Source organism: Corvus hawaiiensis, chromosome 9 (genome assembly GCF_020740725.1).
Source record: "Corvus hawaiiensis isolate bCorHaw1 chromosome 9, bCorHaw1.pri.cur, whole genome shotgun sequence".
Classification (NCBI taxonomy): domain Eukaryota; kingdom Metazoa; phylum Chordata; class Aves; order Passeriformes; family Corvidae; genus Corvus; species Corvus hawaiiensis.
In genome coordinates, this window is record NC_063221.1 from 17,466,588 (window position 1) to 17,490,511 (window position 23,924).

At 43.9% G+C, this 23,924-nt stretch overlaps 1 protein-coding gene across 1 annotated transcript; it reads right to left on the bottom strand.

The window, feature by feature from the left end:
* Positions 1–1,251: 1,251 nt before the first annotated feature.
* LRRC8C (leucine rich repeat containing 8 VRAC subunit C) lies at positions 1,252–23,689 on the bottom strand. Its single transcript, XM_048312917.1, has 3 exons — positions 23,585–23,689; positions 9,815–9,956; positions 1,252–7,327 (listed from the first exon to the last, which is right to left on the bottom strand). Exons 2-3 carry the CDS (start codon positions 9,950–9,952, stop codon positions 5,057–5,059), a joined length of 2,409 nt encoding a protein of 802 aa, XP_048168874.1. The 5' UTR covers positions 9,953–9,956; positions 23,585–23,689; the 3' UTR covers positions 1,252–5,056.
* Between the last annotated feature and the right edge of the window lie 235 nt (positions 23,690–23,924).

A 23,924-nucleotide genomic window follows, 5' to 3' on the forward strand; every position in this document is an offset into this window, starting at 1 on the left:
ATGATGCATTTCTCAAATGCAGTTTATGAAGACATACAAACAAACAGTCATGGCTACAGGGACTCTCCAGTAGCTATTTGGCATGAAGTGAAGGACACACTGGCCCTAGCACTGCTGCCTGCTGGCACAGAGAGGACCTAGCTGCTGGTGGGGTTGTGCCCTGGCAGTCTCCTGAGCACAGTACCTGCTCCAGTTAAATCCCACTCCCATGCATACATGTTCAGGAAACTGAAAGAAGAGGTTTTCAGGGCTCAGCTACCTCAGGTCATGAAGTTCTCCTACTACCAGCACTCTCAATAAGCAGTGTGACATCTGCTCCAGCAGCTGACACTGCCACAGGGATCCTTGTGGTGGTTACACCTGTGTCATGGTTCCCATCCCACTGGATGTGGCCCTGAGATGGTATCTCTGGTGGGCTGTGGGAAGGAGCAGCGCTGTGAGGAATGGACCAGCTTTCCCAGCCCTCCACATTTTCAAGAAGAACAGCATGGAGGTAAAAGCCTGCACTGTCTGCAAGGCTTCTTCAATTCTTCTGTGAGGCCCACCATGCCCCAGAGGCAGCATGTCCCCGTACCAGCTCCCTGCCAGGCCTTATCCAAAGGCAAAGCTGACTCAGGCTGCTGTGCTTACCACTCTCCTCCCTCCACTGGGACCACAAGCACCAGAGAGAAGTAATTCCTGTTCCATCTTGGCAGGACAGTGCTTCTTGGTATGAAACACCAAAACTGAAACACATTATTCCTTACAACTTAAAAGAAACAGATATGAGGAAAACATCCCACAACAAATGCAGGCAGCCCAACTGCCTTTGGAACACTCTCCAAATCTCTTCAGGAGATTTATAGGGGGGTATGTCAGATGCGAGGACTAACAGCACCATTTCCCTGGCAGTGCAGGCACATGACAGGGGGGAGGAAGGAACCCTCACACCCCTTGCTGCAGGCTGGCAGGGCTCCCAGAATCCCCCCAAGCCTTGGCAGAGCACAGGAACCAGAGCGGGGGAGCTGCTCCAGCAGGAATGGCTTTTTTCCTGGCCATTTTGCTGGCTGTTGGAGTCAGGGAATGGAAGGAGGTGCACAGGAAGCGAGACCATGCAGCTGTAAAGCCTGTCAAGTGTAACGATGTTTTTTTAAGCATATTTTCTTGATTACCCTCCCAAGGGACCAAACCCAAAAGATGGTTCTATTTGATTTTTAGGTAACCCAGAAACAAAGTGTTTCCCAAACAAATAATCACATTGCAGTCTGATAATGGTCATTATTACAAAAGAGCGTTTTATTTCTGGTTTTTTCTGGGTGTACTATATTGCAATGTAACACTATGCAGGTCTATTATCATATTAAGATTCTTGCTACAGAATTAAGTTTGTCCATTTGGTCAAATTTCAGAGTTTTTTCTTGGCATTCCTACAGGACTTGTCACCACTTAAGCACATGAATTACTGAAGTGCCAGAAAAGGGTTATAAGACTTGGAGCTCTTCAATCAGAATTTGCAAAAGTTGTTGGGCTGGCTGGATACACGAGGTCAGCACAAACATCCATTCTAATTTTGACCAAGGGGAAGATGCACATCTCCAGATTCTGATCACAAGTAGATTTGCTTGTCAGGGTCAATGTACTAGGAAGGTTGTCTTCTTACTTTTGATACAATCTTTGTCATCTCTAATTCCATTACCAAGTAAGATTTTTACTATTTTTGAGCAATAATGAAAAAATGCCTTGCTTAAATTCTGGAGCTGTCATACTTTTTAGGCACCTGATTAATATAAGTAGTTATACAAACTCTTTGTATATATACAAACCATGCTAAAGTATTGTCCACAAAATGTCCATCCATTCTAAGTCAAATACTATTGGTCACAGAAAAGTCTAGTATGAATTGCATGTGAATATACATATGAGCAGTACATGATTCACTGAGCAAATATGGCACTTTTACATATTTTCCTGGATGTCATAGAGAATTAGGAAACAATCTTCCCTCAGCTGACTCATTTCTAAGTTATTGTAATACGGGTTTGGAAAATACACCCCAGACTAGATAGTAAGAAGTTTAGAAAAGTCAACAGTGCAGCTACCTGAGTTTGTTTCATTAAGAAATTAACAGTAATGTGATATTTTATCATCCACTGTGAGCCTGAGGGTTGTCTGCTCACAAAAGCTGCCTAACCCTGCTCTACACAAAACAGCACAGTTCTCCAAGCACGTGGCTCGGCAAGACGATGAACTGACCTAGCACCTCCAAAGGGACTTGACCCACCTTCTCCTTGTACAGACCCTCACTGCAGAGTCCTGTCCCCTTGTTACTCCCATCCTAGCATCCATCCAATCCTTTAGAGAGCTGATCCAGCAGAAAATTAGTACCTTTTTTAGACTGGCATAGTTTTCCGCTGGCTTAAAAAGTTGATTTGTCCTGTGGAGGGATCAGACCAGCACCAGACCTGTAAAGGTACATGAGAAGCAGCTGGAACATGGTGGCAGGAATAGGGAGCATGGGAGGAAGAAGGAGCTGCCCCTTTTTGGTGACAGTGAGCTGTCAGACTGATGAAGCTGTCTCAGCTAACCAAACCCTTGGAGAAGATACAGTTATTAGTGTGAAAGTGCTTAGACCGGTATAGTTTATTCCTAGCAAAGTGAATAAAGATATGCCAGCACAAGGCACTTTATACTCATGTAACTGTGTCCACATGAGGGGTTGCACTGGTATAAATATAATCAGTAACAAACAAAACCTCCACATCCCCTAAGTGATGTATTTACAAATATGGCATAGAACAAGCCTCCAACCTTCAGTTATGAGGTGTGCACAATTTCCATTCAGAAACCAGACCACAAACTACACATGAAACAACATTAGACACAAAATAAATTAGGGATTTAAAATGCTACATCTAGGAATATAAAGACCTTTTAAAAAACTTTAACTGTAATCCCATATTTAAAATCTAAATAAGAGAACTATACAGCTCCACCAATTACTTGGACATTTCAAACAGTTTACATTCATCAGGGACAACAGCACTTTGGTTTATATAATTAGGTTAATATGAGCAATGAAATGTTTCTCTTCCTCACGTAACATCAAAGTGAAATACATTTAGAATATATATACTGCCAAGCTGTTCCAGTAAGTGCATTCCACACACGAGTAAGGGTAGCTTTTGCAACAGCGACATCAGTTATAGGTCTTCAATAGAACTGAATCAAACCTCTTCAAAAATTGATTTGATTCCTTCGTGCCTGACCCATTAATCACATGGATCTTCTCCAGAACACAGCCAAACACAAAAAATAAGTCTGAACTGGTACTGTGGCAAGCCCACACACCAGACTGCATAGCACGCCCCAGACTAATGAGGAAGTTCTCATTGTAGTTTGTCTCCCCACCTTTATAAGTCATACTCTTAAACCAGCTGTATGCTTTTGCATCAAGCTCAAGAACTCAGATTAACTGTAGCTCAAGACACACAATGGCAGTTAGAAAACATTTAAGAGCAACCAATCTGACAACTGTCAAATATTTTACATAAATTTAAACAATCAGCAACTCAACCTCTGCAATTTATGAACAGCATTGCCTCCTACAGAAATACTTATTCCTAGATATTCTTGTGAAACATTTATCCAGTGCCTGCATCTGACTCAAATATGTGTCAGCAAAATATTTTACTACTTTGATTATCTTAAATTAGCTTGTGAGCAGCACATCCCTTTCAAACCTGACTAAAAGAAATCAAATGGCTGGATTAAATAAATGTGCTGAACATGGCTTCAGAGAGTCAAGTTCCCTACCTGATGCACAATCATTGGAGATTACATTATTTTAAAGAGCAGACTTCCAACTGCATGATTTCCAATTTAATTACTCTCTGGGAGATGAAAACATAGCCTTCATCACTGTCCTTGGGTAGGCTGGGTAGGCTGAGACTTGTGAGAAATTAATGTATTCATTTAATCTCATTTTTGCAAATCTGCAAATATTCCTGTGCTAAGCTTGGTTTTATGCTACCCAAGCTCAATTAAGGAGCACATCAGAGGCTATTTCCTTGTCAGAAGCTTTACAAACTAAGCACAATTGCGCTGTTTCTGGATCCCATTCCTAGAAGGTGCCAAACAATTTGGTGGGGAAGTGGGCTGAGGGGGCAGAGGGCACTTTCTCTCTTGCAGCACAGGGTGTTTAGGGGAGGACGGGGTTTTTCAAGACAGCATTTCATCTTGCTGAGTTGACATTTCCAATAGGGTGAGTTCATTGCTCCCCTTCCACTCAAGTTAGTAGGAAATGGGCAGTCACATCCCGTTGCACTGCTTGGAAAACCTTCAACGTGAGTCACTTTGGTCCCGATTCCGCTGTGAACTGTGACTTTACTCTTCCTGGACCCGAGAGGAAATTGCAATGAGTGCCTCCTGCTCAGTGCAGTGTGTGAATGGGCAGCCAGACTGAATTGCCAAAAGGCCCTGAAGGAGTTCTGCATGCCCCCTCTCACCTGTTAAAACATATGAAGAACCTTTTCTACTAGCTTTGACCATCTGAGAAAACCCTGTTGAAAGTAAAAAGGGATTGTCAGCCTATATTTGTTCTTGTTAGATGTTGAACACCTTCTACTGCCACTGAAGAAAAGAGGAAACAAGGCATTCAACAACTGCAGCACCACCTGTTGAAAACCATGTCCTAAGGGATTAACAATAACCAGGAGGACAATATAATCATCTGTTACAAACTATGCAACCCAAAGCATACATCTTAAACACAGTTTCCCTGGTGGGATTAGGAAATGGAAAGAAAAACCAGCAGACAAAATCATTTACTTTTACCAGTAAAAATTAAGTTAGAGATGCCCTTGTTCTCAGGGCAAAACAAACTTAAAAATATCTTAAAACAGTGAAAAAATATGAGAAAATTTTATTTAAAAATATATGTAGTCCTTACTCCAAATTTGTTTGTACAGAAAGGATTTGAAAAAGAAAAAAATAATGACAAATTAAATGCATATTCAGAGTATGCATTCTCTAGAGTGTTTTTGGTAGAAGTGTTATTTCTGTAAAACTGAGCAAGAAGTTATTCAGCTTTCATTTGCTCCCTGACATCAGAAGGCAAAGTTTCAAACAAGTTGTCCTCTACAGTAAAACCAGTCCTCTTCAGAGCTCTACACTCACCGAGCTCAGGTGGAAGGATTTCAAAATGATTGCCTTTAATATCCAAGTAGGAGAGCAATGTCAAATTACCAATTTTAGGTGAAAGGACTGACAAGTTATTTTTCCCAATTTTCAGAGTCTTAAGTTTTTTGCAAAAGTATAGTTCATCTGGCACGCTCTCCACTTTGTTGCAAGTAATGGAAAAGTATTGTAAACTCTGCAGAACTCCAATTTCAGGCGGGATAAAGCGAATGTCATTGTAAGACAAATCCAAGTATCTGATTTTGTTGCATAGGAATAGGTGGGACGGAAGAACCTCTATTTTGTTATGGCTGAAGGAAAGCCGCTCTAGACTGGTGAGTTTCTTTATATGCTCTGGGATGTAGGTTATACTGTTGTACCACAGCTTTAGAATTGTCAATTTTCGCAGATGTTGAAAACTTACTATTTCTTCAATGGATTTGAGGTTATTTTCCTTTAGATCCAATTCCTGAAGACTGAGAAGGCTGAAGACTGCATGAGGTATGCGCTCTAAATCACAATGAACCAATTCCAGCTGTGTCAGGTTGACCATCTTCTTCAGGTTGTTGAGCATCACTAACTTAGTGCCATCATTATGGATACACAGTTTTTGCAGGTGACTTGAAACATCGACTGCAGATTGTGGGATTTTGGACAAATTACTTTTTATGTGAAGAACTTTTAGGCTTTTAAGCTCTCTAAAAGACTCCAGTGTAATGTTTTTAGAAATATCGTGACTCAGGGAGCCAATTAAATAAAGCTCTTCCAAATTTCTGAGGCCATACATCCAGTGTGGAAGTTCTCTGATGTCATCAAACTTGACGCTCAAGATCTTGAGATTCTCCTTCAGAAAAGCCAAGGCGGCACCGTGGATCTTCACAGAGCACTGGTGCAATGAGAGCTCCTGGAGATTATCCAACTGTGCAATGGTTGCTGGTATCATTACATTATTAATTATTTCAAGTTTTAAAGACTGCAGCTCAGTAATTTCAAATACTGTATCTGGTAGTCCAGAAAGCATGAAAAGCTGTAGCTCCAAATGGCTGTGGGAGTTTGTCTGTAGCCTCTGTCGCAGTTTATCTGCAGTCCACTCATTGTTTAGGTTCAGCTGTTTCAGCTTATTTTCACTGACTTCAGACAGAAAAACAGCAAAGCGCTTGGAGTAGAGAGGATCATACTGATCAATCATATGAAGCATAAAAGCAAAGTCATTCTTGACATCTGGGATATCATCAATTCCTGTCTCTTGCCGAACATACTCAAAAGAATATTCTTTCAGTGAACGGTAGAACAACCAGTACAGTGTATAAAGGCAAGTCAGGCCATAGATGCTTACAAAGCACAGGTAGCAGTAAGAAAGCTTAGAGAACAGATGTGCCATTGTGTGATTACAGCAAAAATTCTTGTATCCTGTCATGTCTTCAATATCAACGTTACAGACTACTGTAAAATTAACTTCTGAGACAAGTGCTGTGTTGTAAGCAATAATAATAAGGAATTTAATTACCTTAAGTACAGTCTGGCGAACATACATGACATAGAGTATATCACCCTCCTCAACATGCAGTCGAAATTTCTTCACCTTTTCAAACAGTGCTTTGGCCTGTTCACCTTCTTTTTTATCTAATGCCCCAGGTGTTCCCTTATCCACAACTAACTTCTCAGGGATTGATTTTAAAGACTGCGTCTTGACCAAAGTGCCTTCAGTGCTTGGCTGACTAGTATTAGACTTGCTGATGTTGTTCTTCCTGTTATCCTTCTCTTCAGAGTCTTCCCCTGATACTTCAGATAAAGCTCTTGTTGTCCAGGGAGAATCAAAACATTTGCCAAGTATTGAAATGAAGTGTTCAATTTTGGAGCTTGATCCAGGGAATTTGAACCAAAAGTTACTACACAGCATGAAGACCAGTGTGTGTATAAGGACAAGGTAAGGGAAGTACTTGGCATACCAGTGCAGGGCCCGTTCATAGCACACCTGATTTATAAAGCTGTATTGCTGAAGGTCCAAATCAGTTTTGAGTCCTTTCATTTCAACTGTAGCTGGAGGGGTGGATGGCTTCGGTGGTGGAAGGGGAGTGGTATCAGGGATTGTGTTAAACGCATTTGAACTATTAGATTGGTTCTGGCAAGGCTGGACGCGCTTTGGAAGGCATATTATCTTGTCTTGCATGACCTGGAACACACAAAAAGGTATCTTTTGAACTGATGTACAAACAATGGTAGCAGCATCAATGGGTACCTGTCCTTGGAGTTCCTCCAGCTGCCAGGCATTCCTCCCCACAGCCTGCTACTTGGCCCCACAGGCTGTGCTAGTATTATTCTCAACAAGACACTTGTTCTATATGCCAAGAACTAGGCCCCCCCTTTCTATCTATGGTTAGCCTTCCATAATTTGAATAAGAGGGCACTGAGACAATCCAGAAAAAGGAGAAATGTAGGGAATGCTTCCAGAAAAGACCAGGGATCTTCTGCACTGCTCTCCCCAGAGACAGACTGTTACTGCCAGGTGTATGCACCCTGGCTACAAAATGTTCAGAGATAGCTTAGGCTTGAAAGCAGCACAACTGCATTCATGTGGCTGTACTCTCACACTGTGATGTCTTATCACACCAAAAATGGCTGACAAAGGGCTAATGTGAGCATATCTGGACTGGGACATTAATAATCTTCAGTCTTCATAAAGACAGATAAGGACAGTCCTTTAAAGGCATTTGTGTGTGCATAGACAAATTTTATTTAGTTTCTCACACATGTACATAGAGTCGTTATAAAATCATAGAATGATCTGGGTTGGAAGGGACCTTAAAGATCATCAACTTCAAACATCCTGCCATGGGCAGGGACACCTTCCACTAGACCAGGTTGCTCAGAGCCTCATCCAGCCTGGCCTCAGACACTCCCAGGGATGGGGCATCCACAACTTCAACCTGTTTCAGTGCCTCATCATCCTCACAGTGAAGAATTTCTTCCTATATCTAATCTAAACCTACCCTCTTTCAGCTAAAAGCCCTTTCCCCTTGTTCTATCATTACACGCCCTTGTCAAAAGTCCCTCTCTATGGGGAGCTTCTGTAGGATGGAATATACACCTCACGGAAAAAACGTAGCTCTGTTCCTGAGGCTGTCTACAATTAAAAAAAAAAGCAATTTTCTTAATTTGGGGTGGTCATCCATGTTGACAGATGGAGTTCAGAGTGCCTTAGAGACCAATCACCTTTGGTTTAATTTGGGATAACAGTTCTGAGTTCAATGCAAGGCTCCCTATAAGTCAGAATTTAAAATGCTAATCTCCATGATAAACCAAGGAACTCTCTTACTTGCCCTGAATGACTAACTGGGATTAGCCCAAACTAACAACGTGTGTGTAGTGTAGATATACTCTTTGATATCATGGCTATTGCAAGCAATAAATATAAGGTATGCAACAAGAGCTACCAAAATCAGATGATCCTTGATGATCCACCCTGGTGTAGGGAGAGGCTGAGATAAGACCACATGTGTTTTGAACAACATCAGTGCCATAACTGTTGGCACATCAAAAACTTCTGTAGTTAATCTATGTCTGTAAATGCTACTGTGATATACACCCTTACTTATATCCTGGATTTATGTATCTCACAGTAAGTTGGAAAAAAAAAAATTTGTCTATTATTTCAGTCTTTCCACACATCATTTTCCACTGTGCTTCCTCCAATCAAGTGGGCAAACTTAAAACAGCTAACAGATATAACAGATGATTTACTTTGTGTGGTTAAGCAAATACTTATCTACTAATGCAAAATTCAGCTCTATATAAAGAGATTTTTAAACATGAATGTTGTATCAACTGAAAATACTTGAGAATGGAGAATACAGGCAAAACTACAGTTGATTTCATGTGAAATTTGAGAGACAGTACATCTAAATCCTAGGCCATGTAAGTAAGCAAATTCCTCTGAAATAAGAGCTCTGTCAATGTGTCCCTTTAAGTCCATTTCAAAGTCATGCCAAGAAACGTGAGATTCATGTTTGAGCCAGTACTATATTTTTGTGGAGTCATCCCAAACAGTATTTTTCATTTCTTTTCTGCTTTTGGCTCTTTAGCAAAATGTAACTAACAGTGACTGACAGTAATGTCAATTGTTTATGTGTAAGCATCCTCAGAGATGTTTTGGAATGGAAGAGATATAATATTAGCTGTGGGTGGTGTTAATAAAATCAGCACAATAATTTCAAATCCCTTTAAAGCATAATGACAGAAATATTAACATTTGCAAAATAAAGAAAAACAGGAATTACAAAATTACATTTTTTAAACTTTCAAACAGCAAAATGGTAACAAATAAGAACTGAAGCTGACAATCTGTTCTGTTACACCAAAGTGAGGTGAAAACAGCGATCCAGACACCGGCCAAACCAACAGCTCTTATCTTAGCTGGCACAGCTCCATTGACTCTAGTGCAACTCTGCTGATTCACAGCTGCTAAAAGTCTGGTCTGTGTTATTTGATGTTGCTACTTAAACAGCTTTAATCCTGGGACCAGCACATTTTTGCTTTGTTCATGGTGAGCCCAAGAGATAAAACAAATTGGGACACCGTCTTTCCAAGGCCCTTCCTCATTTGTGGTGTTTCTTTCAGCAGCCCCGAGAGCACCCGCCACACCTCTGTCCCTTTGATTTACCTGTAACGTGCACCCAAACACTCCGATCATCAGCATGGCCACGGAGAGATAGTCCGTGAACACATCCCACCAGGGCTTCAGCACCCGGAACGCCGGCTGCTGCTCTGAGAACTGCCGGAACTCGGTCACAGGAATCATCGTCCTGCAAAAGAGCAAGGCCAGCTCAGTCTCCTGCAGCTCAGACCGCTCACGCTGTGTGAGCAAGTGAAAAAACCTTCTCTGTGAGTGGAACTCCCAGGATGTGGCATAAAAGTTCCCAGCTACTGACACCCCACCTCAGAAGAGGGATGCTCATGCTGTCACTTATGCAGCTCTTGTGAGGAAGAGAGAGCCTGGGATCCCATCCATGCAGGCAGGCAAATCCCTCTCTCTGTTGACTCCAGCCATCTCTGATGGGTCAGTGAGGCCTTCTGCATCCCTGAAAATCAGCCCATTCTATACACAGAGATGTTCAGCTTCATACACATTAGCCTTGATCTCAAAGGTCTGCCTGCCTGAAATGCTTGTCCTGCATTCAAACTTCACACACCCTTTTAGTTACCATGTTTCATTCACTTCAATTTTACTCATGGTGGTTTCAGGAATGCTTTGGAATATTTTTGTGCATACTCACTGCAATTTTAAATCTACTATGTTTTGAGTGCAAGTTCCTAAAGTGCTTTAGGTAACCAAAACTACAGGCAGATCAAGGGCTTTATCTTCACCTCAGATGTCTAGGCTTACATCATCACGTCCTCTGAAAAATCAGCTCACACATGAGCATGTACGGGCAAAGCAACTGATTTTAAAGCCTACAGCATGATGTGTAACTGAATCCCTGAGACCAACCAGTACTGAAACTCCTTAATAAGTTACAGTGGAAAGATAAATTCACATGGGAATGTAACAAAAATACTCCCAAGGGCACTTAACAAAATTTGTCCATTAACTAACATCATAAATGCTCACCACAATCACTTAATATCACAGTTTTACTGGAAGTCTATAATCCTGATTCAGCTGCACACTGGGACCCATTAACATGGTTTTGGTGACATCCATCTGTGTGCAGGCTTAGTGATAAGCACACACTTGCTGAGAGGCTGCCCAGGAACTTAAGGGATTCAGTTCATTCAGAGCCAGGGAACAGGAAGGGAATGATTCAAGCCCTAATGGCTGCAATTCATTGCAGGTGTGCAGCCATCCTAAAGATTAATAACTGACTCCCACTAACTGTCCATACTTGTATGGAAGAATGCTCACTTTGGAACCTTCTCAGGGACTGCTGTGTCTCTGCCTGCCCAGCTGATCCTCAGAAGGTACTGTAGTCTCCAAAGGCATAAGATGAAGTCTGTAAATGAACTTGTGCTAGTAGCTAGGCTGGGGCTTTGCAGCTGAGTAGCATAAAAACTCTTGTTCCTTAGCCCCCTCTCCTTCTGCAACCCTTCCATGTTGCTTTAAGCACTACTTGGCCAGACAGGAGACACTCTCTCAGCCTCCTGTCCTTCTAAAGTCTGTCCTCAGGATGCAGGCTACGATCCCAGATAAAACTGCACACACCTCTTGCACAACTGGCAATCCCCAAGAGGAAGGCAGGCTGTCCCCCCACAGCACCTCCAGATTAACAGACCATCAGTGAAAATGACGGCAATGCAAGCCTGACTTCACACAGCCAGGTCAGAGACTTGGCAGCACCCTTGCCAACAGGCCTGAATTGCTGCAGCGCTGGTGGAGGAATGCAGCATTTGCTATCAAATGGCAGGCAGCCAGGAACCACAGCTCTGCTTTTTGTGTGCTTGTCTTGCAAGTATTAGCATACATATCAGGGGAGATGCACCTCTACAGGAGAGAAAAGCTGGGGTAGCTGCTGGGACAAACCTTTGTTGCCTTTCACTCTTCTTTTATAAATACTGGTGGGAAAAGTGGATCTTAAGTACATGCCCAGCAATCCTGCAGCTAAATCTCTGCTGGCAGCTCCCAGTGGCACCTGAGCTGAAGAACATCATGCTCAATCTCTCTTCCATTCCCATATGCATTTCCACTGCCATTGGTAAGGAATTACCCTTCTCTTTTCCATTTCCATATAAAATGCAGGTGACTGAGTAGCTGCTGGTAAGCTTTCATTTTTTTTTTCCATCAAGCATTGAAAAACATCGAAAATTCTCAAAGAATTCCACTAATACAAATGTTAGCTAAACAGTTGCCATGCAACAGTCCTGCTCAAAGTTTTGTAACACATATACTACTGTTGGCTCAGGTTTTGAGGCCAGCTGGCTGACTAGAATGCCATCAGTACACCCAAGAATACCTATCAACAGATTGCTTTAAAACCATGACATTTACTTCCCAGCCCCGTAATAATGGCTTAGGAGTGCTTTTTCATATTCTGATGGCACAGCCTCTAGAGATCCCATTTGTAAGGGTTTTTTCAAAAGTATAAACAATTTGAGTGTCAGGTGAAGACAAAATTATGTTTCCTGCAGTGGAGATTCTTGACAAAGCACAAGTGCTCACATGCACGGAAACGTGTGGAGACCCAGGAGTGACTGGTTAGACACCCAAGTAACCGTGGATCTGAGCCACAGTGTTATGAAAGGCGTCAGCACTGAATCAGGGCAGTGCCTGACAGCAGATGTGACTGGAAATTATCTTGCAAATTACTGTGCAGGGACAGCTTTCAGACCAAAAAATCATTTGGCTGTTGTTTCTTACAGGTTTCACTATGTATTTTTAGGGGTCTTTGTTGTATTCTATTTTTGCTTTATTTCTCCTAAGTGATACATGGGGAATTTAGATGAAGGCAGATAGGTTCTAGTACCACAAACACATGCTGCCCTGATCCCTTGTTCCCTTCAGAGGCTGTTGTTTGCATAGCGTGACTCCTCATTAGTAGAGTGCACATACTGTTACCCGATTAATGGGCCAAGCCGAGGGAGAGCTGCACACATAAAGCCTCTCTGAGCCATCCTAGAAAACCCATCTCTGGAGGTGGAAGGTTCACAGTCCAACACAAGACATCAAAACCCATCTAACGTTTTCCTACATTGTTGTAAAAAGAAAACAAACGTTACTGAACAACAGCAATAGTACTGCACAGAAAGTAACAGTAAAAAAACCCAACAATGTCTACCAGCAGATGATATTTTTTAGCTTTAGGGCAAAAAGACATTCACAAGAAACTTTGCACGGCAATTGAATGTGAAGAAGTAGGAAAACCATTTTCCAACACTCACTGGAGGAACCCTATTGCCTCTCCCCTTCCTGTACTAAGAATCAAGGAAAATGCTGGAAAGAAGTGCAGAGCAGCCTAGGCTTACCAGCACTGCTGACATCTGCACACAGAGCAAAATGACACCAAGTCACTTTTCATTTGTCTCCCACTTCCCTCTAGCATTTTTTCCATTCTGGCTTCTCCAGGGATGGAGAGGACATCTATCAGCAGCAACTCAGACCTCAGAAAAGACACAGCAGGTCCACCTGGCTCAGAGCAATCCTGAAAAATCCCTCCTGGCCATGTCCAGAGTCCAGCTCTTCCCCACTGCTGCACCCAAAGCTGCACGACTGGCAGACTCAAATAATCACACACAAACCAGGTCTGCACACAATAAAATGATTCAGTCAATCATTAATTTGAACAAATCAAGGGATGCTAAAAAGTCACACTGCAGTCCAAGTCACAGCACACCATTTACTGTAGGACAACATCTCTGGGACAGCACACTACTTACTGTAGTTTCTTATCTCTCCTCGTAACAAGGAGATAAAAGACAAGGAGTTCAACATTTCATCTGGTGAAAACTAAGACTGCATTACTAATTTCAGTTCACTCACATTCAAAATGTTATTTAATTGCACAATACATTATAGCTGAAATGGGGCATCTGACTTACTGTAAAATACTATTCTAACCTACTTTAGTAAATACTAGAGTTCGAAATATTGGATATTCTTTTCAATTAAAACCAGAACTTGTTCTTTTTTTTTCTCTTACATTTTTAATAATCCTCAGACCCTAGAGAAAAGAAAACGGTACATGAGATAAATTATCTGGTATTCAGCTACCAGAAGGAAATAAAAAAGGAACTTGGATTAAAAACCAGTTGTACTGTCTGTTAAGCAGTGCTGCAGAACAAAGCTGTGGGTTTGCCAAATTAAATAAAAAGAATAATAATAAAAAACCCAAACAGGAAAAAAAGCAGTAACAAAAAATCCCAAAACAAACAAACAAAACCCCTCAAAAACATCGGAGGGGAGAGAAATTAGTAGGGATTCTTATTTTAGAATTTCTAAGAAATGTAGAAAACTTGGTGAGTGAAAATGAATATGTCCTAATAAGATGAAATACTTGAATCAAAGTACAAATGTGATACCTACTCCATCAGAAAACCCAACTACAGGAATCAGCTAATGCATGGGAGATTAGGAGTGAGACACAACAAATTAATGTGACCTAAAAGCGCAAAGGAGAATAAATAGATCCAAGTCAGGGGGGACAAAAGTATTGGAAACAAATTAAGACTTGATAAATCGAGAGATTGAATCAAAGGCTGATTGTGAAACGCCGCACCGTGGAGCAAAGCAGCCTCTCAGCAGTTGGTTTACATCAGAGGGAATAAAGGAAAGCAGTGAGGACAGTTTGGAAGTAACGATGGCTCTTGCCAGTGCAGCTAAAGAGAAAACCGAGGCACCAGACAATCTCCGTGATGTCCGCAGCAGAATACAAAGGAAATCAATTCCTGAACTTCCTGCCCACGGGGAGCTCCAGGCGGGGGGTTTGTGGGCCTGGGTGCCACCAGCCCGACCGCCACCAGCCACAGCAGCCAAGGGACCAGCGTGCCCTGCTGGCACTGCTCGCTGGCACAGCACAAAGCCCTGGGGACAAGCCCTGGCCTTGGCGTAATGCTTCACAGGTAGGCACTGTGAGGTGCTCACCGCAGCGTCGTGTCCACCGAGGAGCTGTGCCCTGCCTTGCAGCAGCACACAAGGGACCCCAGTCGGAGACAGGACACACGGTGCCAGATGGGTAAACACTTGGGGACATGGAGGGTGACACGCCCCCTCAATAAGCTGTATTCCTCTTGCGTCTTGAGACACTTCTCAAAGCAAAGACATTATTGCTCAGAGAACTGCCCCTCTGGTACAACCCTGAACAAAGCTGCTTTTGGCTTGTAGCACCTTCCAGGCCCCAGGCTCCAGCTCTTGCTAGGTGACTGGTTGCTATTTTTAAGCGGATTCTCATAGAGTCACTTCATTCATTTTATGGAGTGTAACTGTGTGGATTGGCAGCAGCCCTCAGGAGAATTAAAGGGTCATGCTGCTGGGGAGGGCTCCGCCACCAGTGAACAGCACCCGCCGCTCCCACTGCCCCACCTCAGCTTTCAAGGCACAGCCTGTAGAGACACGGCAAGTAAAAGCAGCACAGTGAGCAAAAAGAAGGGAATAACTGGGAGGCTCTGCCTTTCTCTCACCCGGGCAGGTCGGACAGCATGTGTTCCTCACTGAGGCAGAGTCCCAGCAGCTCCTGCCACTGCTCCCCACCATGACAAGCTGGCCTCCGGGCTGCCTGTGCTGTGCTGTCAGGAGAGCTGCCAGCTGCTTGGTCTTTCGTATCAGGGATCTACTGAAAGGAGAAAATGCTAGGCCAATCCTGCTCTCCTGGCTGTTTTAAACATACTGCATGTTAGGATAAATTATGAAATGCCTTTTGGGAATAGCGCTGCAAGGTCTCTGGGTTGGTTGCCATATATGATTTATTGCATATTCATCTTCATTAAAGCAACAGAGCACAGCTCGTATTTAACACAAAACAAACTTGGGACCTGGCAGCAGGGACTCAGCAGAGCCCAAGGGCTGTGGGCCACGTGTGCAGGGGCTGCACACCAGGGGGTTTTTACACAGGACAAGGCATTGCACACCCCAAACTCCAGAGTCCTTCACTGTAAACACTTGTTACTCTGCACAAATACCATAAAATCACTTTTCACGTGCTTTGTGCTGTTCGGCCTCAGCCAATGGGCCAGGAGGTGAAATTAAGCTGGAGTGCTTTTCAGCACAGGACCTGAGGCTCCACTGAAAAGCAGAATTTTACATTCTTGTTTTTACCTGCTTTGGAACTGAACACTGAGACAGTTAAATAAGCATGAGTAAGGGAGTTTTGCAGTCAGGTTGATAGTGATGTATTCTCAAAGAGGCTATTTAAACAAAGTCTCTGGTCTGTGCAGAGCCCGAGGGCTTAGGGCGACAGTCTCCTCTAGCCAGAGCTGATAGACACAGCCTGGAATGAAAATGGCTTGGTGCTATCATCAGTCATATATTCTGTTGATTATAACTTTGTCAAATTTGTATTTTTAGATGGGACTGGGTCCCCAAAACTACCATAAGAAAAGATCAGTGTAATTTAAAACAAAATTTGAATGAAGATCTAGCCAATAATTGTTCAAACCATTCTAGAAACAAGCTTAGGAAAACAAATTGGATGTGAACCCTACAAAAATTGTGGTCTTTTCATTTATAACTTTTCAGATCATCCATGCCCCAAAATTTGACCTCTGTATTGGGAACACAGATTTTACTGCAGTGTGAACAGCTGCCTAATTTATAAACCTTTGGAAACTGTGGGTTTGTGTCCTTTGATCTTAGCAGACGAACATTTTCAGCATGTGCCCAGAAACCCCTCACAGCTCCTGGCACTGCCTGTGCTGGCACCACAAATGACAGATAATGGACCTGCTTCACTTCATCACCTAACCAGGAGAGGACTAAAAGTAGATGTGGGGACAAGACAACAAGCCTGGGAAACTGAGATTAGACTAAGGGGGAAATATGATGATAAGGGCTGGAATTAGTAACTCCTAATTCCCAAGAGGTTTATGCTCCATTCTTATCTGTGTATTCTCACACACATTGTACATGCAGCGAAATAATGTCTGAACTACCCTGACATTCAGTTTTGGGAATTATTTTGCTACATGTTTGCACTGACCAAGATGTCCAGCATTTTGGTAAGTGTAGGTGCTTGGTCAGTTCCCATGTAACATACAATAAAACCTCTGCTACTGACTTCTTCTTTTGTAGCATTTCAGAAGGTTGCTAGGTGCCATTGGTGTTTCCTGTAATATAAAATTCAATTTAAAAAATAATTTTTAAAAAGGCATAAATTTTTTGGCTGGAAAAACTACTTTGAACACTGGCTTGTGTTGCCTGTGTTTGAAACATGATGGCTCCCTTTTTGTTCCATTGATTGCAAGAGATTTTCATAGGAAGAAATACCATCACTCTGAAGTAAGAAGTACAAACAAATGATGCTGTTTCTTAAACATAAATCCCATGTAAAGGAACTGGAAAGACATTAAAAACAAACCATTGCATCCAAACAGTTATTTTTAACAGTCCATGTGTTTACTGTATTTTCAAACAAATTCATGTCCTTGTGGCTGAAGCTGGTGAGGAAATGTGACCTGGAGGAACAACAGAGCGTGAGTCAGGAGTCCCCAGTGGGACACGGCCATGGACAGCCTGGGCACGCCACATCAACCCACCATGCCAACGCTTCTCCAGCTGCAAAACAGAAAGGTATCTACTTTCTTTAGTACCTTTGGTGGGAAATATGAATGAATAGTACTACAAAAATCGTAACATTGGTTTTCTCCAGTTTTCTGCAATGCCTGAATCTAAACTGATAGCATGTCAAAACTTCCCTGAAAAGTGACTGAAGTGAATTTTATTTCATAGTAGACATTACCAAAATTAAATGTCACAGTTCGTATTAGTTGACAGTCTGAGGAACAGACCAAATACAATTAGCTCACAGAAGACATTATTCCAGTACCCAGTTTGGTGGTTCTACAAAACGTGTGAAACTCATGCAGTTTTCACAAGGGCTGCACATGTGCCAATGATGATGAAAGCAGGTTGGCCACCACCAGGCTGTCCCCTGTGAGACAGCTGTTCAGAGTAGGGAAGGGGTTTCATTTCCAGGTGCACTGACTGGGGACAGTTAGATTGTGCCACCTGAACTCCAGCAAGGTCCCAACCAACAACTGGAAAGCTGTGTTCTATTATGTCAACTGCCACAACCGAGCTTCCCCAGAGCCCCAGCTCCGCAGGACCACAATCATGGGCAAGACGCCAACGGGGGATTTAGTGCTGGAGAAAACTGGAAAGGGTGTAACTTCCAGAAACATGCTGAATACCTAGTCCACTCTTTTCCCTCCAAGTTCCTGAGGTCGACACTGCAAGCATCCAGTGTACATTAGGTTTCAGCTGCCCCTCTGACTAATATCCAGGAAGAAGCATGGTGCAGAGGTAGCAGCAAATACCCCTGCTCTGTTCTTGGTACCCTCTGCTGTGGCAGTGGAAGCTCAAAGACCTGAACCAAAAACTTGGAGGAGACAATAAGGGTCATAAAGAGGAGACATAAAGAGGAAGCAACTTTCATAAACTGCATTTCAAAATATATGTTGCAAATTCCACCTACATACACAGTAAGTGCTGCTTTGGCAATGAATCCCAGACAATAACCTTGTTGTTTGTTCCAACTGAGTCATAGGACTTTTTCATGTATTACACACCAAAAAGACTTCCTATTGTCAGCCGCTCTTTGACTTCAACTTGGTTGGACTAAAGACAAAAAATTGTTCAGGGCAAGATTCTGCCAGATAAAGTCTCAGTGAAATCAATAGTTCTTTTCGTACCGAGCACATGGGCCTGCGTGGAGACTTGGCTTTGCTGAGCTATTTCTCCAAATCTAAAGGAAAGTACACTCTACGCATTTCCATGTCAAAGACTACTTCAAAGGCCATACTTACCATTTTTCAGCTCTGGGAGTAACATTCTTTGTTTATCAGGGCTATCACTCAAGATGCCTGCCCTCTTTCCAGAGCTGCAAAATGGTTTTAATGTGAGTGAAAGCCTTTAACAGCAAACCAAAGAACAGAGCAAGAAACTACGCAGTAAGTGATATTTTAGAATTCCTGAAATGTATCTAAATGATTGAAAAAATAAAATCACATCAAGTTTTAATCAAAATTATACCAGATTTTCCATGAACACTATTTAACATACTCAGATAATGAAGAGAGAAACAATGCTGTAGAATGTCACAGAACAGACAATATTACACGAATCAGTGCCATTCATTATCAAAGAAATAGGTGCCTGAGGCTAATACAAGCTAATACATGCTCATATTAAAAAATGTTCAGCTGATATAATTAAAAATTAATTCCTAATTGGGACAGGAAGCACAAAAGGTCCATTCTGAGTCTTAAGCAGTTCAACCATCTGACAAGTTAGTTAAAAACATTTTATGCAGTGACTGAGCCAAAAACATTAAAGAAATGCCTGTTTTCATGATTTGTGAGACTTTTTCATATAAAGACTCTTTTTTGCTCCCACTTGCATGTAACACAAAAGAGCTTTCTAAAATTTCATGATAGTCTCCTAAAACATGGATCCCAAAACACCTGGATAAACATACAGGTATTCTCAGCTTGAAGCAGCTGGTGGATTTTCTTACCCCAAACCATCCTTTGTTACAAAAATCCCTGACAGTAAAAATAAACTCATGGTCTCACATACTCCTGAAAGAATAAGAAAGACTAACATAGGTAAATTCAAGCACGTAAATTGCATGTGATCTACACACACTCAAAAATATACACTAATAACTACAGAATCAGAATTGGTATTCACATAAGATGACTTTTAAAGATCATGAACTGGAAAGCCAGAACTACCTTCTCTATTGGACCTTTTCAGGACAGTGTCCATCCATAGACCATCAAAGAGGGATTAGCTCTCACCTCATTCCACCAAAAAGTCTGTTGCTGCACAAAACAGAAAAAAAAGGCTGTTTCCATCAAGCCTCAACTGTGAGATCAAAGCTGTTGCTGGGAGGGGATTCTGACAACACTATAGCAGGTGTGCAGCTCTTTGAAATTATATCATCATGGTTAAATGACTGCAGAGAGCAAATACTCTTTCTAATCACATTACACTAAACCAGGGGCTTTTCCGAGAATACAGTCTGTGAACACTGGTGAAAACTACCTACCCCTAAGGCAGCTCATCAGACATTCACATCAACTGGAAAATGAGATCTATAATGGTCCTTCTTCAGAGCACCAAACCCTCTGACAGCAACCTGCACTTCTGAGCTGTTGCACTCTGCTGTAAATCACATGTGTATCAGATCTTACAGTGCTGCACGCTCAGGGCAGGGCTTGACCCGTGCTCTGGTTCACTATATGCTCCAGAGCAAGCAATTAGTCCAAACTCCCACCTTCCTTTCAGTGATAAGTAAATAAAATTGGAAATGTTCTCAGCATGTTGGCAGTCTTATTGCTGGCTTGCTGAATTTAAGATTCCATCAATAAAAAATCACTATGTACTATTGCCACTGAAGGGAGATGTGAGCTAGCATCTCCATCTTCAGCAGCTGGTAGGTTAACCCAGGATTAGAAGCTGGTATAAAAGGTTGGATTCTGCTCACCTGGAAGTCAATGGAAAAGCTGAAGTTTACTTTGACAGAGAGAGAAATGGATTTTTAATACTATGGTACAGGACCAAATGTTTTTACATGTTCTGGTGCAAATTCAGTGGAATTTTATACGCTCGACATAACAGCGGCATTAGCAACTTTCTGTGGAGAATGGTGCCATCCTGCGCTTCAGGGGAGGCCTTTGTCTTACTTTAAAACCGAGAAAAAACACGCATAGGATTCTCCCAAACAAGTGGGAAATGTGCAAAGCACATGCATGGTATTATCCTACCTTTTAAAAATCTGACCAGATCAAACACTAGGTTGTAAATCAGTCCTTCAAGGGAAAAGGAGACAGTGCACAGAAACTGTACTGGAAAAATTCCAAATAAACCCCCATCTTGGTCCAAACCTGTGACTCTCTGGATGATACAGTTGTAAAGTTTATGCTGTGTCCGATTAGCTGCATGTGCCAGGCACTAAAATGTAAAATGAATACAGTGAAAGCTCATCTAGGGTCTGTCAGGTTGAAAGACAGCTCTAACACCCTCTGCCTGCCTGGGTATGGGAAGGCAGGAGTGCCTGCCCTGTGTTATGAATGAAAGCAATGGAACAAATGACATACTCACACCTGGCCAAGAGGGCTGAATCAAACCCAGTATCTTCCTAGCCTGAAAGAGATCCTAGAAACACAAACCCAACTCGCTGCACTATAGCTTGAATTTGCAACAGTGTTGTCACACAAAATCCCTGGGTAAACAGCTCAAGGATGAAGAAGACAGTAAAGTTTCCATTATGTTGACCGTGTGAAATCCAACCCTTGTTAACATTCTTCTGACAAATCATTTTGGAAGGAGAATGGCTTCTTTGCTTTATTAAGTAAGGTTTTAAAGTATTTAGAAGGTTTCTTTTCCTTTTTTTCCTGAGGTCAATTGTTTCATTTTCAGTGTTTTCTTCACTATATAGTCCCTCCCCTGCCCTTCACAACTCTGACAATGAGGACAGAATCTTTCCACTAAGTTTTCTTAAAGAGGAAAAAACTGTAAAATTAAACTCTAGCTCCTGTTATTGTGAATTGTTTGGATGGTAATTCAATTTTTTTTTTTTTTTTTTTTTTTTTACTTTCCGCAGCACTCAAAAAGCCTTGGGTTGGGAAGTGCCTTTCTGGCGGTGAATAGGGCCCACTTCAACTAGTTGCAACTGAGGTCACTGGACAATCAGGGGAACTGCTCCTCCCAGCACTCTGACCCAGTTCATTATTTTGGGTCTCACTGTGTTGTCCCTCTGGAGCTGAGGCCACCTGAGTATTGTTTAATGCTCTGGCCTGCCCAGCCCGGATGCTGCCCCCCTCCTGGTCAGAGCTCCTTATTGTGGGCCTCAAAAGCCAGATACCGAGGTGGGATGAGGCTGCCTCAGGAAATCAACTTGAACTGGTACAGGAACTGATTGCAAGATAGCACGAAGCACTGAGTGAGCACTTGTAAGGAGAATTTAGCAGTCTCTGGTTTCATTTTTCACTGAAAACCAGCGCTAGCCTTTTCCAATACTGGGCATACAAAGCAACTAGATTTTTAGCCTTTCCATCAGAAAGCTTATTTCTAAAACTGCTTACAAGAGTAAATAATAACAAATAAAACACACAGAAAGTTATATTATGGTAAAACCTCTAGCATGGCCTGTCAGTATTCAGACTGGAAGAAAACAGCAGCATTGCTGCCACAAATTTAGCAAACTCAGAAAGTAACTGGAAAAGGAAATGATTCAGAAACCACAGGTGCTCAGCACCAAGCTGCTGTGCCTTGCTGGCAGCCCAGGGACACGGGCACTTGTGAGACAGCAGGAATCCAAGGCCAGGTTAAAATTAGGGATCATCTCAGAACTCTGCTCAGCCCAGCTCTCCATGCTGATTTGCACCACGGGAGCAAACAGGTTTTTCCAGGAGAAGAGTGAGCCCAGGGGAGTGCTACCCTCCTGACTGCTTTCATCATACCAAAAAGAAAACTAAAAGCTAATATACCCGAGGGCAGGAAGGGGGGGTGGGGGGGGAGGAGGAGGAAGAAGGCAAGACACATACTTGGTTGAATTGGGAAGGGAGATTTTTAAAATTATTATTTATTTCCAATGTTGTCATGTTTTTCTCCACTATCTTGCAAAGCACTTTTCTGCCTGTCCAATCTTTTACAGCATCATTCAAACCCGGAGTGCTTTGTGGGAGTAAACATGTACATGGTTGTCTTCAAACAGTGGTGCTAATAATACTAAGGCTCTCGTCACAGGAAGTACTAATTCCAAAAAAAAAAAAAAAATTAAAAAGCCAAACCATAACTAACATACTTATCTGAGGAATTAAATTCCTTACTTTTAAACACTTTCACCCTCATGAAATTCTGATAGGATACATTCAGCGGTTTTTCGTAAGCCTCTCATTTTGCTTGGTCAACTCTTTCTAGTGAACTGGAGAAACTCACTTGGTGAATAAAGGACAAAACTGCTCATCACTCTGCGGCAAGGCAGAGCTGGTTTTAAACGGATTTAAAATCAGGATTTGTTTCTTTTCTTTTTTTTTTTTAATCTCTTCAAAAACCGAGCTATGGATGCCGGAGCCTCGCAGTGCCGCCGGGGCTGCGCTACCCTCCCGGCCCGGCGGCAGAAACCTGCCAGGACCCTCCGAAGCTTGGAGACGCTGCGCAGCCCCTGCGCAGGGACGGCGGAGGGACCGGCGGGCGCGGTGGGAGTGCGGCTGGACCGCCGCCTCCCAGTCCTGCTTACATCCTCCCCGTAATGCGGGCTGGTCTGGGGCTTGTTTTCGGGGAAAATACGGCCACGGGCTTTCCCAAGCCGCCCGTCTCCACGGCGACTGTTTCCCACCACTGCCCCCTCGGCGGCCCCGCTCCCGGGAAGCCCAGCTCGGCTCCGGGCCACCGCCGCGCCGGGCAGCCCCGGGGCTGCCCCGCCCGGTAAGGGATGCGGTGGGATGGATGGAGCACGGGGGGGCTGCCGCGGCCGCTTTCCGGCGCCCTCCGCGGGAGAGGGGACGGCGGCGACCCCAGATAAAGTTTGGCTTCTCCGGCACTGCCCGGGGTCGGAGGCGGCACCGCCGATGCCGCTGGCGGGCAAAGCGGGGCCCCGGCAGCCGCGGGCCGGGCCGGGCCGGGCCCGGTCTCTTCTCCCCGAGGGGGCGCAGGGCCGGGCCCTGAGGGGCGGCTCCGTCCCCGCGCGGACCCCGGGGCCCCCTCCCCGCGGCGATGCCCCGTCCCCGGCGCAGGCAGCGGAGCGCCCCGGGAGAGGCAGCCGGGCCCGACAGTGCTTACCTGGTGCGCGTCCGGGCGTGCGGCTCGGGGTCACGGGCAGCGGCCGGGCGGCAGCGCGAACATCCCGCGGCGCGGTGCGGGGCTCAGAGCGGCGGGCAGGGCCGGGCCGGGTCGGGCGGGGCAGGGAGGCCGCCCGCAGCCGCGCTCCGCCCGCCGCCGCTCCGCCCCCGCCGCCGCGGGGCCACGTCTCCGGTCTGACGCACGCGGAGGGTGCCGGGGGGCGCCGGTCGGGCTGTGCCCGGCAGCCCCCGCGGGCCTGGCGGCGGCTGTGGGCGGGATGGCCGCGCTCCGCCCGCTGCCCCGGAGGCGCCGGTAGCGGTACCCAGGAGCCGCGACCTCC

Coding starts and splice junctions, on each gene's coding strand:
- LRRC8C (XM_048312917.1), bottom strand. CDS start 9,952: ATGATTCCTGTGACCGAGTTCCGGCAGTTCTCAGAGCAGCAGCCGGCG. Junction 7,328..9,814: donor TGTTTGGGTGCACGTTACAG/GTAAATCAAAGG, acceptor TGTGTGTTCCAG/GTCATGCAAGACAAGATAAT.